Raw genomic sequence first — 13,242 nt, forward strand, 5'->3', positions numbered from 1 at the left:
AAACATCCACTTCCTCCACCATGGCTGCAGTGTGCATTCGAGGCCTGCTACCCGACCCAAACTCGACGGGACCAGATGACGTGTCGGGTTTGGGTCGAGTCGGGCCCGGCCCATCTTCTGGGGCCGGCTTTCGGGCTTGGGTTGGGTCGGGCCGGACACACACGGTAAGTGCACTGCTGGTAAGTTTAGAAAAAAAACTTACCTGAGCTGCGAGTCCGGGACGAAACAGAGTCTGCGCAGTGAACGAGTGACGTCACTGTGATGTCTCGCGCATGCGCTGCAGCTTCTTGCAGGTTCAGTGTCAGGGAGGTAAGTAAAGGGATGGTCGGGTCGGGCTCAGGGCAAAATCGGAGGGACTTGGGCTAGCTCGGGCCCGTTGTGGTTCGGCTCGGGTTCCTTTTCCCGACCTAAAGTAGGCCTCTAGTGTGCATTACCTATTGATGCACTGCAGCAACTCATTGAGGCTTCAACAACACTTCCCAAACCCACAAGCGCCACCATCTGCAAGGACAAGAGCAGTTGCTGCATGGGAACACAATCAGTTCCAAGTTTCCACACTATCCAGGCCTGGACATGCATCACAATCCCATTGTTATCAAAATCACAGAACTCCCTAACCTATCAGTATTGTGGGAGAACATTCACCACATGGACTCCAATGGTTCAAGAAGACGATCACCATCTTCTCATGGGCAATTAATACTGGCCTTTCCAGTGACACCCACATTCCAAAAACCTAATTTTTAAAATTCATTTCAGGTGCAGTATACTTTGATCATATTTAGAAAAGTTTCCTATAACATTTTTAATTGAATCTATAGCGGAATGGTACTGATTTGATCCATGGGTTATATGGAGTTTACTGAATTCAGCCAGGACAACAGCAGGGGCACTACAATTAGCCTCAGAGCCCAAGTTAGGGAGGGGATCCAAGCTATGAGTCTTTGTGGGCCACATAGATGCACACCATGGAGCCTCAGAACCACAAATGAATTTTAAATCTGTTTCTATTAATTTCTAGCTGCTGATACAACAGCTCTGGTCTTGATTTAGGGTTTATTGAAGCAACATCACCTAAAAAAGCCTTTTCCAAATCTCTAAAACCATAACATGCGAGTAAAAATTATATGCATCAAAGGATAGTTCTCTGGGCTTCAAGGATTGATGCTCAAGAATCAGAGCCCTAGTTTGGACACTCTTGGATTAGGGTTACTACTTAGGATTGCTATCCAGCAATTTCTGCTCTAAATCTGAAGACAGGATTAGACTTGACAACGATACACAAATAGCCTACTGATATTCACTATGAAGTCTCGCACATGAATAATACGTATTTGGGCAAGATACCAGAAGCAGACTGGCACACAGAACTCGCAAACAGTCAGACCCTTCAGAAGCCATGGGGAACAGAAAAAAGTTGGTAAGAAAAATGATCATGGTAGATTCATCATTGTCCGCATTATGTCCAAGCTGTAAATTATTTTATCTTCTTTGGGTCCTTTCACGACTAAGGAGTCTGATCGACCGACATCCACAGAACTGGCAGATCACGTTGTTGCTGGTGTTTGGGTGAACTTCTGCAGCTGCACCACCTCTGACCACGCGGATGTTGAGTGTTTGGTGTGGATGGTCCTCAAAACATGCTGGACCAGATTTCAGTGCTCGCCTCCACGTGGACCGGTCAGCTGCAGTGTTTTCTCAAGAGATGGTCTGCAATGCAGAAGTTTGTAAGGCTCTTTCTTTTTTTAGGATGCCCTTATATCATTTGTACTGTCCACCTCCAAGTTCTTTGCCCTGAGACAGATCCTCCCAGAAGATCTGCTTGGGGATTCTCTAATCGTGACCTGCCCATTTAAGTTCAATTTTCTAAAGGGTAGTCTCCATGCTGTTGATCCCAGCACAATGGGAAATCGTTGTTTGTGATTTTGTCCCTGCCATTGAATTGTCATGATGGACTTGATATCTTTGGTGGAAGCTTTTCGGAATGTTGATATGGCGCCTATAGCAGACCCAGGAGTCTGCGCCATATAGCAAGGTGATAAGGACAATGGCCTGGTAGAGTTTGATTTTAGTCTTCAGCTTAATGCCATGCTGCTACCAGACACAGTCATGAAGTTGGCCATAGACAGAGCTTGCTTTCTGGATGCATGCACGGATATCTTCATCAATCGTGGCATCCCTAGAGAGCACACAAGGTATAAGAATTTTTCTACAGCCTTGAGACTGGTGCCATCAATGGTCATGTCTGGTGCTTCATAGTGTGCGCCTGGTGCTGGGTGAAATATAACCTTGGAGATACTGATTTGGAGACCAATGTTTTTGGCAGCACTTGAGAATTTGTTTGCCATAGTCTAGATGACTTGCTTGTTATAAACAACTATGGCGTAGTCATCTGCATACAGAAGCTCTCTGATTACTGCATCTGTAACTTTGGTGGAGACATGCAGTCTGGAGAGATTGAATAGCTTCCCTGAACAAAACCCAATATTGATGCCTGCAAGCATGCCTCTGGTGGCTTCTTTAAGCATTGCAGCAAAGACGACTGAAGAATTGCGGAGCCATGATGCATTCTTGCTTTACGCCGCTGGTTTCTGCAAAGGCATCAAACATCTCATCACAGGCACAAACACAATGCCATCATGCAGTAGGCACAGGATTTTGACAAACATGTTTGGATGATCCTAGCTTGGAGAGCAAGTGCCATAGACCAAGTTGACTCTCGCTGTCAAAAACTTTAATTAGGTCTATGAACAGCATACATAGATCCTGATGTTCTCAAGAGAAATGATAGAACATTGTCAAATGAATAATATTCTTGAAATATCCTAACCTTCCAAGATATTAATATTGACCTTTGTGGTGTTACACAAATGTAGTTTAGACAGGTTTAATATTATGCCCTCACTTCTATATTCAAGGCTAAAGGAAAAGGGCCACAGAAACTGTACTCTCTCAGTTCAACATTCTAACCAATGCATTAACTTCAATTAATTATTTGACAAATCCAAAACAGTGTAATGGATGAAAATAACCACCAATGGAGGAATGAGTAGCTATAGTAGTTAACTCAGGATGACGACAACTACTTACCTTTATACACCTTTAACATCAAAATACGTGCCAAAGTGTATCACAGAGGTGTAATCAAATAGGTGAATGCTGACAGAAGGAGCTATCAGGTGGGTGACCAAATGCTTTGTCAAAGAGGTGGGATTTAAGGTGGGTCTTAAAGGAGAGAGGGGAGAGGCAGAGGCATTCAGGGAGGGAATTACAGAACACGGAACCTAGACATCTGAAGGCACAGCTACCAATGGTTCAGGGAAGAGAGCAGAGATATACAAGTGGACAGAGGAGTCAGATGAACTGTAAGAATGGGGCCAGGGTGATATTTTACAGTTGGTGGACATTATAGAAGTTGGAATGGGACAAGACACTGTAAAGCACGGTTATAATCTTAAATTGTTAGGGGACTGGTAGCCAATGTTGGTCAGTGAAGACAGGGGTAATGGATAAGCAGGAGTTGGTGCAGGATAAGATATGGGCAGCAACGTTTTGGGCAAGCTCTTTGGAGGATGGGAGGCTAGCCAGCAGAACATTGGAATCGTTGACTCTGGAGGTGAAAAACACATGGACGAGGGTTTCAGTGGCAAATGGACTGAGGCTGGGTGAAGACAGGTGATGCAATGGAGATGGTCTTTATGATGGGGACAATGGGGTCCAAAGTTCAGCCTGGAATTGGACTGGATGCCAAGGTTGCAAACATTCTGGTTCTGTGGTTTTGGAGAGGGATAGAATCGGTGACAAGGGTAAAGAGTTTTGACAAGGGCCCAAGACAATGGCCTAATTATTCCATCAGTTGGAGGAAACCACAGCTTATCCAAGACTAGATGTCTAACGAGCAGCCTGAAACAAAAATAGTGGAAGGGTCGAGATAGGAGATGGTGAGGTAGAGATGGGTGTTAGCAGCATGCACATGGTATCTGATCCCATAGGTCATCAAGGGGCACCATGTAGATGAGGAAAAAAGGAAGGCCAAAGGAAGGGGATTCTGCAGGGTTGGGAAGAGAAGCCATTGCTGGGTAGAAGAGTAGAATCAAGCAAGGGGACCCCCACAAAGCTAGACAACTGAGAAGTGTGGTCAAGAATATCAAAAGCAGCAGAGAGGTCAACAAGAATGAGAAGCAAGAGTACATCACAGTCTCAAAACAAGTCATGAGACTGCTTTGGGTCATTTGGGTACTACAGGGACATTAACTTGACTGGAGGGATTCAAACAGAGTTGCAGGCAAGATAGGTAAACATTTGGGAGAGAACACCACCCTCAAGGACTTTAAAGAGGAAAGGAAGGTTGGAAACAGGGTGGTAGTTTACAAGGACAGAGGGGCGGAGGACATTTTGTGTTTGGGGAGGGAGATGACAACAGCATAATAATAAAAGCAAAATACTGTGGATGCTGAAAATCTGAAATAAAGACAAGAAACACTGGAAATACTCAGCAGGTCTGGCAGTATCTGTGGAGAGAGAAGCAGAGTTAATGTTTCAGGTCAGTGACCCTTCTTCAGAACTGGCAGATGACAACAGCAGTTTTGAACAGGGAGATGAACAATATCGGAGGAGAGAGAGCCATTTACAATGTCAGCTATTGTGTGGGCCAGGAAGGGAAATTAGTTCAAAAGGAGCAGTAGGCGGGTCTCAGATGAGATAAGCTCAAAGAGTACATGGGGGCAGATACAGATTCGGAGCTAGGGTGGGGGTTAACTTGCTGGTAAAGGGGAGAAAGCTGAAAAGGCAGTTGAACAGGTGGTCTTGGTGATTAAAAAAAAAATCTATGATTTACTCGTACTTGTTCGAGGTGAAGTGAAGATGACAGGGATTTGAAGGAGACAATTGGTAGTGCAGAAAAGAAGATGGGGATTATCTTTGATCTCCAGGATGAGCTTGGAATAGTGAGTGGTTTTGGCAGAGCGCGAGGTCTGAGAGCATATAAAGTGGTCTCGGGTAGCTAAATCAATTGTGTGCCAGATACATTCAAGTCTGCATCCCTTGGACTTGAAACAATGACAAGGTGGTGAGGGAGGACATTCCAGGAGAAGTAATAGACTGGGCGAAGATAAAGATTTTTGCTGGGGGCAAGGGCTCTGATGCTTGATGTGAAACATTTTGGAAAATCAAATCACTGCATCTCCTCAGATACCACACAACTCACTTTCAAAATAACTGTCATCACCTTTCTCAACATAAAACCACCTTCAGCCACTCTATCCTCGTAAACTACCTATCTTCGGCTGCAGAAAGGAAACAAAAATTTAGACAGGTGGGAATTTGAAAATGCAACTGCAACTGCAGGTGGCTTGGGACCAGGAAGAAATGTGGGGAGTTTTTTTTTTAGAAGGGACAAGCACAAAAAGGTGATTGGAGATGGTTCTGCCAATGCTCAAGACTATGGGCAGTTGAGAAGCCATCAGTGGTTTGCAAGGTTGAAGGGGTGGTTGTGAATATAGGTAGGCAAGTTTATATAAAATGGAGGGGTTTAGGAAGGACAGGACAGCAGAGGAGAAAAGGTAAAGGGAGTGGAGATACAGACTGAAATCTCACAGCATGAGGAGTTGTTCAATGCAGATAGAGACTAATGGAAGTGAGGAAGGAGAATATCCTGGGTGAAAATTTAGTCGAGAAACAGTAGACAAAGGGGTTGTTTAAGAGGCAAAAGATTTGAACAAGGGAAGATGCGAGAGAGAAGACATCAGAGAAATAGGGGGGGAAATATGACTTGGTGCTGAGGGGGCACATCAGAAGTGTGATAGCTAACTTAAGGAGAAGGGAAATAGATTTTACATTTACTTCAGAGGCCTTGATCAATCTTACTTACACCATTAAGGGAATATCATTCAATTTTAAACCACAGTTGTCCCTCAAGATTCCTCTGGTTTCCATATTACCCCATTAATGATTGTAGAATCAATCTCCATAGCTCCTATAAAGCCTGACATTAACGGGAACACGAAAGTCAATTATTTGCAGCACAGTATGAAATGCTATTTTTGAGGTGCTTAGTACTGTTGACACATAGTGACACATTAATGTGCATAGGATACCTTTTGGGGAAAATATAAGTTTTTTTTAAAAAAAAGAAGCATTGCAAGTAATTCTAAACATAACTATGGTCTTACTGAATAGCCTTTTTCCTACAGAACAGCATGATAAGGTTGATTATAATTAGCTGTTCCTGTACATATATAGAAAATGATAGAATAAAAAACTTGAATTATCCTTTAGCTTTTTATAACCATGATAATTATCTATGCTGGGTCTCTATTGTTGAAGGATGGCCTAATTTCAGACACCTGCCAATACTAGAATAGCAACCCAATAACTATTGTCCCCATTTGATATTCTCTCTCCTTTGCACAGGGAAATCCCACAGTGTATAACCAGCACCTTGTGGGCTGGTGTGAGCCGAGCATTTATTCAGCTTTACATCAGTGCTCCACATTTACTGGCATGTTTAGCTGTATTATTTTAATATTTTTTTTTTTAAAAAGCACAATAAGAAAATCAACAAAGATAATAAGCGGCCAGCTGTCACTGAAAGGGTATAGAAGTCAGTATGCTTTAAATTAACTTAAAATTATATCATATACCATATATAACAGGCAAGGTACTAAATGCTGGGAAAAAAGCAAAAGCCTTTAACAGTATCTAAAGAAAAAGTTCAAACCAAAGCCATCAGCTAGAGGGTGGATCTGAGTGTTCAAATTCATGAAATGATGAGTAGAAAGACTCCCTTCAAACTTTGTTACTGATCGAGGATTTATCCTGCTTCAATAATTAAGAAATTCTATATTTTTCTTTTTTTATTTAAAAAGTTAGCCACAGTAAAAATGTCACATTTATATTGGTTTCTATAAACTGTTAGTTTAATGTGATACAGCCTTATGGTTTGTATAGGAGTATGAATACTCATATGAGGAATGCTGGAAATTTCAGCAGGTCTGGCAGCATCTGTGCAGAGAGAAACAGTCGATGTTTTGAGTTGGATATGACTTCTTCAGAACCGAAGGAAGGTAGAAATGTGATGGGTTTTATGCCGTTGAGAGAGGGAGGGTGAGGGGTGAGGAATAATAGTGATAGGGTAGAGGGCAGGAGAGATTAAACGATGACGATTTCACAGAACAAAAGGCAAAGGCAGTGGTAGTAGCTATAGTAAAAGATGAAGCCTTTGTCCAGAGACAGTATTAATGGCAGAATAATGACAGCTTTTTCCGAAAACAAAAACATGAAAAACAAGTTTAAGACCAGCACACGGTTAAAAAAAAAATCAAAATGGGAGTCATGGTCTGAAATTGTTGAGCTCAACGTAGAGTCCAGAGGGCTGTAAAGCATCTAGTTGGAAGATGAGGTGCTGTTCCTTGAGCTTCACGGGAACACTGCAGCAGGCAGAGGACAGAAATGTGGGCATGACAGCAAGGTGGTGAATTAAAATGGCAAGCAACTGGAGGCTCGGGGTCATGATTGCTGACTGAATGGAGGTGTTCTGCAAAGTGATCATCCAATCTGTGCTTGGTCTCCTCAATGTGAGGAGACCGTATTGTGAGCAGCAAATAAAGTGCACTAAATTGAAAGAAGTACAAGTAAATTGCTGCTTCACTTGGAAGGAGTGTTCGAGGCCTTGCATGGTTAGGAGAGAGGAGGTAAAAGGACAGGTATTGCACCTCCTGCAATTGCATGGCAAGGTGCCGTGGGAAGGGGATGTGATGTCGGGGTGATGGAGAAGTGGACCAGGGTGTCAAAGAGGTAACGGTCCCTTCGGAATACTGGAGGGGAGGGGAAGATGTGTTTGGTGGCATCATCATGCTGGAGGTGTAGGAAATGGTGGAGAATGATCCTTTGGATGTGGAGACTGATGGGGTGGAAAGTGAGGACAAGGGGAACTCTATTGCGGTTATAGGAGGGAGGGGAAGGGGTGAGAGCAGAAGTGTGGGAAATGAGGGCCCACAGGGCAGAACTGATGAAAGGTCATCGACCTGAAATGTTAACTCTTTCTCTCTCCACTAATGCTGCCAGACCTGCTGAGTATTTCTAGCACTTTCTGTATTTATTTCAGATTTCTAGCATCTGCAGTATTTTGCTTTTATTCCAGAAATCTTGCACGCTGTTTTCACAGTGGGTGTTGCCCCTTTCCTGCGATTAAAGAAATGACAGAAGTGGCATCAAATGACCCCAATTCCCATCTGATTTGAAGTGCTGAGCCTAATCCCAAGTGAAATAAAGGCAAACAGAAAATAGATCATAGCAGGGACAGGGCAAAATTCCAACATTGTGATCCAACATCTATTTCATGGACTTAATACTCCTAAACAAATGCACTGGGACCAACATCCAGCAAAATCAACCAGAGTGTGTTCTGCTTTTACGTACCTATGTTTGAAACACAGGGTTATTTGCTTGTATCACATTCCCATCATATATGAATCGGTCAAGAAACCATAGCGTTTACAAGATTACCTTACTATTTTTTTTCCAATTTTGGGTCTTATTCTTCTGCTTAGCCTTAGCCACAGAGCATAAGCTAGGGTCCACAGCTGATGTCAGGAAATTGTTTTAAAAAAAAAGGCAGGAAGGTGGCAAGTTACTTGCAAGGCAAATGATAGCTTAGACTGTAAATCCAGTGTTAAAATCTCTGCATGTTGGGATATGGTCGATGGTAGACTCCTCAAATCTCAATGGAGAAGCCCTCGCCAAGGATGAAAGACTGAGATGACCTTGAAATATCCTGGATACCTTTATCTCTTGAGGCATTCCAAGCAGTATCATCTCAAAGGAAGATCCACACCTGGCCTGCATATCGGCTACCAAGATAACTACAACTTCCAGGTAGCCTGCAACATCTAGCTTTTCCACAAGTATTGAATGTTGAAATCTAGTGGTAGAATCATAGAATGGTTACAACACAGAAGGAGACCATTCGTGTCCGTGCCTGCTTTTTACGAGAGCAACTCAAGCTAGTCCCACTCCCCTGCCTTTTGCCAGTCATCCTGTAAATCTTTTCTCATCACATAATTATCAATTCCCTTTTGAAAACCATGATTGAATCTGCTTCCACCACACTGTCAGGCAGTGCAATCCAGATCTTAACCACTCACTGTGGAGAAAAAGTTTTCCTCGTGTCGCCTCGGTTCTTTTTCTAATCACTTTAAATCTGTGCCTCTGGTTCTCAGCCCTTCCACCAATGGAAACAGTTTCTCCCTATCTACTCTGTCTAGACCCCTCACGATTTTGAATATCTTTATCAAATCTGTTCTCAACCTTCTCTTCAAGGAGAACAACCCCAGTTTCTCCAATCTATCCTCGTAACTGAAGTCTGCCATCTCCGGAACCATTCTCATAAGTCTTTTTTGCCTAAGCTCCCATGCCTTCACATCCTTCCTAAAGTGTGGTGCTCAGAATTGGACGCAATACTCTAGTTGAAGCCAAACCACCATAACTTCCTTGCTGTTGTACGCTATGCCTTGATTTAAATAGCCCAGGATCCCTTATGCCTTATTAGTTGCTTTCTCAACCTGTAGACAGCATAAAGCATAGAACAAAAAACTGAATGATTCTAACAGAATGTTCCAATCTAAATGCAGAAAGGAAGAATCAAGTGTTTCTGGTTTTTGGGATGGGACATCTCAAAAGGGTCAGGTTTCACGGATTCTCCCAGTTCCACTGTGTTACGTAGAGTATGGACAAAGATTATAAAAATAAAATGGTGAAAAGCTGTAACCTCAAATTATTCATCTCTTATAAAATATATACTCTAAACAATTCAAAGTGTGTTAGAACTGATTTCTGCAGAAAAATCTAGCTATTACCTTAAGCTCCTACGAGTAGCTCCTAGCAGGCTCATACTAGCAGCCAATTTCAACTCCTGTCAAAAATTATGAATACGAGGGCAGTGCTGGGTCAGTAACTTGAAAAATAAAGAATCATTGTGTGCTGTCTAACATATTACACATTCTGTATAAAGTGCTTGGCCTGTACAATGATTTAACTAAAACTAGCTTTCATGATGGGCTTTAATTAAATTGTATTAAAACCGGTTAACTTCAGATGATTAATTTAATACCTCATCTTTTCCCAGAGTCTTGAGATGGTCCAAGACTTGCCCAATCAGAGTTTCAGAAAGCTTATTAATTTCAGCCAAGAACTTAGGGTCACTTCCGTAGAGGTTATCATTGGAATCCACTGCAAGACAAAAAAAGTGTTTTTAAGATGAGCTTTACAATGTGATCCAAATCATATTTTGATAGTAATGTTCAGTTCTTACACTGAGGCATGAAAAAGACTGACTTTTTTTCCCCAAAGTGCTGCAGTCAGAGAAACAGATACCATGCCTAACCTTCTCAGCTTGTGTTTTTAGTTGCTTCCTTAAATGGACAGTTAATGGGAGCAGTTTTTCCTTGTCTATCTTATCTAAGCCTTTCATAATCTTGTACACCTCTATCAAATCTCCCCTCAATCTCCTTTGCTCAGAGGACAGCAACCCCAGCTTCTCCAACCTAATCTTATACCTAAAATCCCTCATCCCTGGAACTATTTTGCTCTGTACCCTCTCAAGGTCCTGCACAGTGGCGCAGTGGTTAGCACCACAGCCTCACAGCTCCAGTGACCTGGGTTCAGTTCTGGGTACTGCCTGTGCGGAGTTTGCAAGTTCTCCCTGTGACCGCGTGGGTTTCCGCTGGGTGTTCCGGTTTCCTCCCACAGCCAAAGACTTGCAGGTTGATAGGTAAATTGGCCATTGTAAATTGCCCCTAGTGTAGGTAGGTGGTAGGAGAATGGTGGGGATGTGGTAGGGAATATGGGATTAATGTAGGATTAGTATAAGTGGGTGGCTGTTGGTCGGCACAGACTCGGTGGGCTGAAGGGCCTGTTTCAGTGCTGTATCTCTAAATAAAATAAAATGTAGGGACCAGAACAGGACACAATACTCTAGTTGTGGCCTATCCAGAGCTTTTATAAAGGTTCAGCATAACTTTCCTTCTTTTGTACTGAATACCTTCATTTATGAAGCCCAAGTTCATATATGCTTTGCTAATATGTCCTGCCACCTGCAAAGGATCTGTGTACATGAACCCCAAGGTCCCTCTGTCCCTGCACTCTTTAGAACTGTGCCATTAAGTCTATATTGCCTCTCCCTATCCCTTCTGCCAAAATGCATCATCTCATACTTTTCTGCATTAAATTCCATCTGCCACTTGTCTACCCATTCTGCTAGCCTGTTGCAATCAATTGGTATCATTCTCACTGTGAGTCATACCTCTATGTTTTGCATTATTGACAAATTTTGAAATTTTACTCTGTATTCCAATATCCAAGTCATTTATATATAACCAAAAAGGCAGTGGTCCTAGCACTGAACCTTGGGCAACACCACAGTCTGCCATCCTCCAGTCTGAAAAACAACGATTTACCATGACCTACTGTTTTCTGTACTTAAGCCAATTTTTATCCAAGCTGACGCTGACCATTCCATGAGCCTCAATTTTGTTAACCAATCTTTTATGTAGTACCTTGGCAAGCATTTTCTTAAAATCCATATAGACAACATCCAATGCATTCCCTTCATCAGCCTTCTCTGTTACTTCATCAAAAAATTCAATTAGGTTAGCACTATCTGCCTTTTACAAATCTGTGCTGGCTCTGCTTAATTAACTCAAACGTCTCCAAGCGTATGTTGAGTTTTTCCCCGATTGCTTCTAAAACCTTACCCACCACTGATGTTAAACTGACCAGCCTGTAGTTATTAGGAATGTCCTTACACCTTTGTCTTGAATAAGGGTGTCACATTTGCCACTCACCAATTCTCTGGCACATCCCCCATATGTAGGGAAGGTTGGAAAGTTATGACAAGCCCTTTCCCTGTCTCCATTCCCACTTCCTTTAGCAACTGGATGCAAGCCATCCGGATTTATCCGCCCTATGCATAGCCAGTCTTTTTAGTACAACCTGCCTAACAATTTTCTCCCCATCCATTACCTTTTCCGCTTGCACTGACATTTTATCAGCATCCTCTTCCTCAGTAAGCACTGATACAAGGTCATCAGTAAGTATTCGTAATTAAATTAGTATACTAGATCCTGTGTTCACTGCATTTTCATAGCCTAGCCTACACTATTCATCAGTCCAGTCCAACAGGTTTATTACTCAAGCTATTTCAGAACACGTTGACCTATGTAGAATAAATGACAATCACCAAATGGTAAAAGGTCCTAACCAATACCACAGTGTAGCGAAAAGACCTGTTCTTTATGTCTTATCTTTGCTGGGAAGTCTGCATTAACAACAACTTGGATTTATACAACACCTTTAATACAGTAAAATGTCCCAAGGCACTTTACTGGAATGCTAACAAAATCTATCAAGCCACATTAGGGAATATTAGGGCAGATGAACAAAAGCTTGGACAAAGAGGTAGGTTTTAAGCAGTGTCTTAAAGGAGGAGAGAGAAGTGGAGACATTTAGGGAGGGAATATTTAGGAGGGAATTCCAGAACTTAGGGCCTCGGAAGCCAATGGTGGAGCGATTAAAATTGGGATGCGCAAGAGGCCAGAATTGGAGGAGCGCAGATATCTCGGAGGGTTGTAGGGCTGGAGGAGATTACAGAGATGGGGAGGGGTTGAAGTCATGGAAGGAATTGCAAACAAAGATGAAAATGTAAAAACTCAGGCATTGCTTAATTAGGATACAGGCAGCGGAGTTTTAGATCAGCTTAAGTTTATGGAGGTGCAAGATGTGAGGCCAGATAGGAGTGCATTGGAATAGTCAAGTGTAGAGGTAACAAAAGGCTTTGATGAGTGTTTTAGCAGATGAGCTGAGGCAGGAGCAGAGTTGGGCAATGTTATGGAGGTAGAAATAGATGATCTTGGTGATGGTGCTGATGTGGTTTGTAAGCTCATCAAGGTCAAATACGACCACCAAGGTTGCAAACAGTCCGGTTGAACCTCAGGCTGCTGCCAGGGAGGGGAAAGGAGTTGGTGACTAGGTGAAGGGGTGTGCAGCAGGAACCAAAGACAGTGGCCCCAAATATTAACAGGGGCAGGTGACAGAGGTGGGATGGGTAGTGGGGGCAGAGCTTTGGATGGGAAATATGGAAGTCCATGCGTCCTATGGCCCCGATAAGCTCCCCGCCCGAAAATCAGCCCAATTGACAGGGCTTTCAGTCAAGTGGAGAGCATGCCACCAACCCACTAGGTCCGAACA

At 42.8% G+C, this 13,242-nt stretch overlaps 1 protein-coding gene across 1 annotated transcript in view; it reads right to left on the minus strand.

Annotated features, from left to right (window-relative positions):
• vps35l (VPS35 endosomal protein sorting factor like) overlaps window positions 1-13,242 on the minus strand; it is a 135,054-nt gene that overhangs the window by 6,296 nt on the left and 115,516 nt on the right. The window contains exon 29 of the mRNA XM_068056171.1: window positions 10,109-10,227. Within this exon, the coding sequence (XP_067912272.1) occupies window positions 10,109-10,227 (119 nt within the window). The remainder of the gene's footprint in view (window positions 1-10,108; window positions 10,228-13,242) is intronic.

Source organism: Heterodontus francisci, chromosome 24 (genome assembly GCF_036365525.1).
Source record: "Heterodontus francisci isolate sHetFra1 chromosome 24, sHetFra1.hap1, whole genome shotgun sequence".
NCBI lineage: Eukaryota > Metazoa > Chordata > Chondrichthyes > Heterodontiformes > Heterodontidae > Heterodontus > Heterodontus francisci.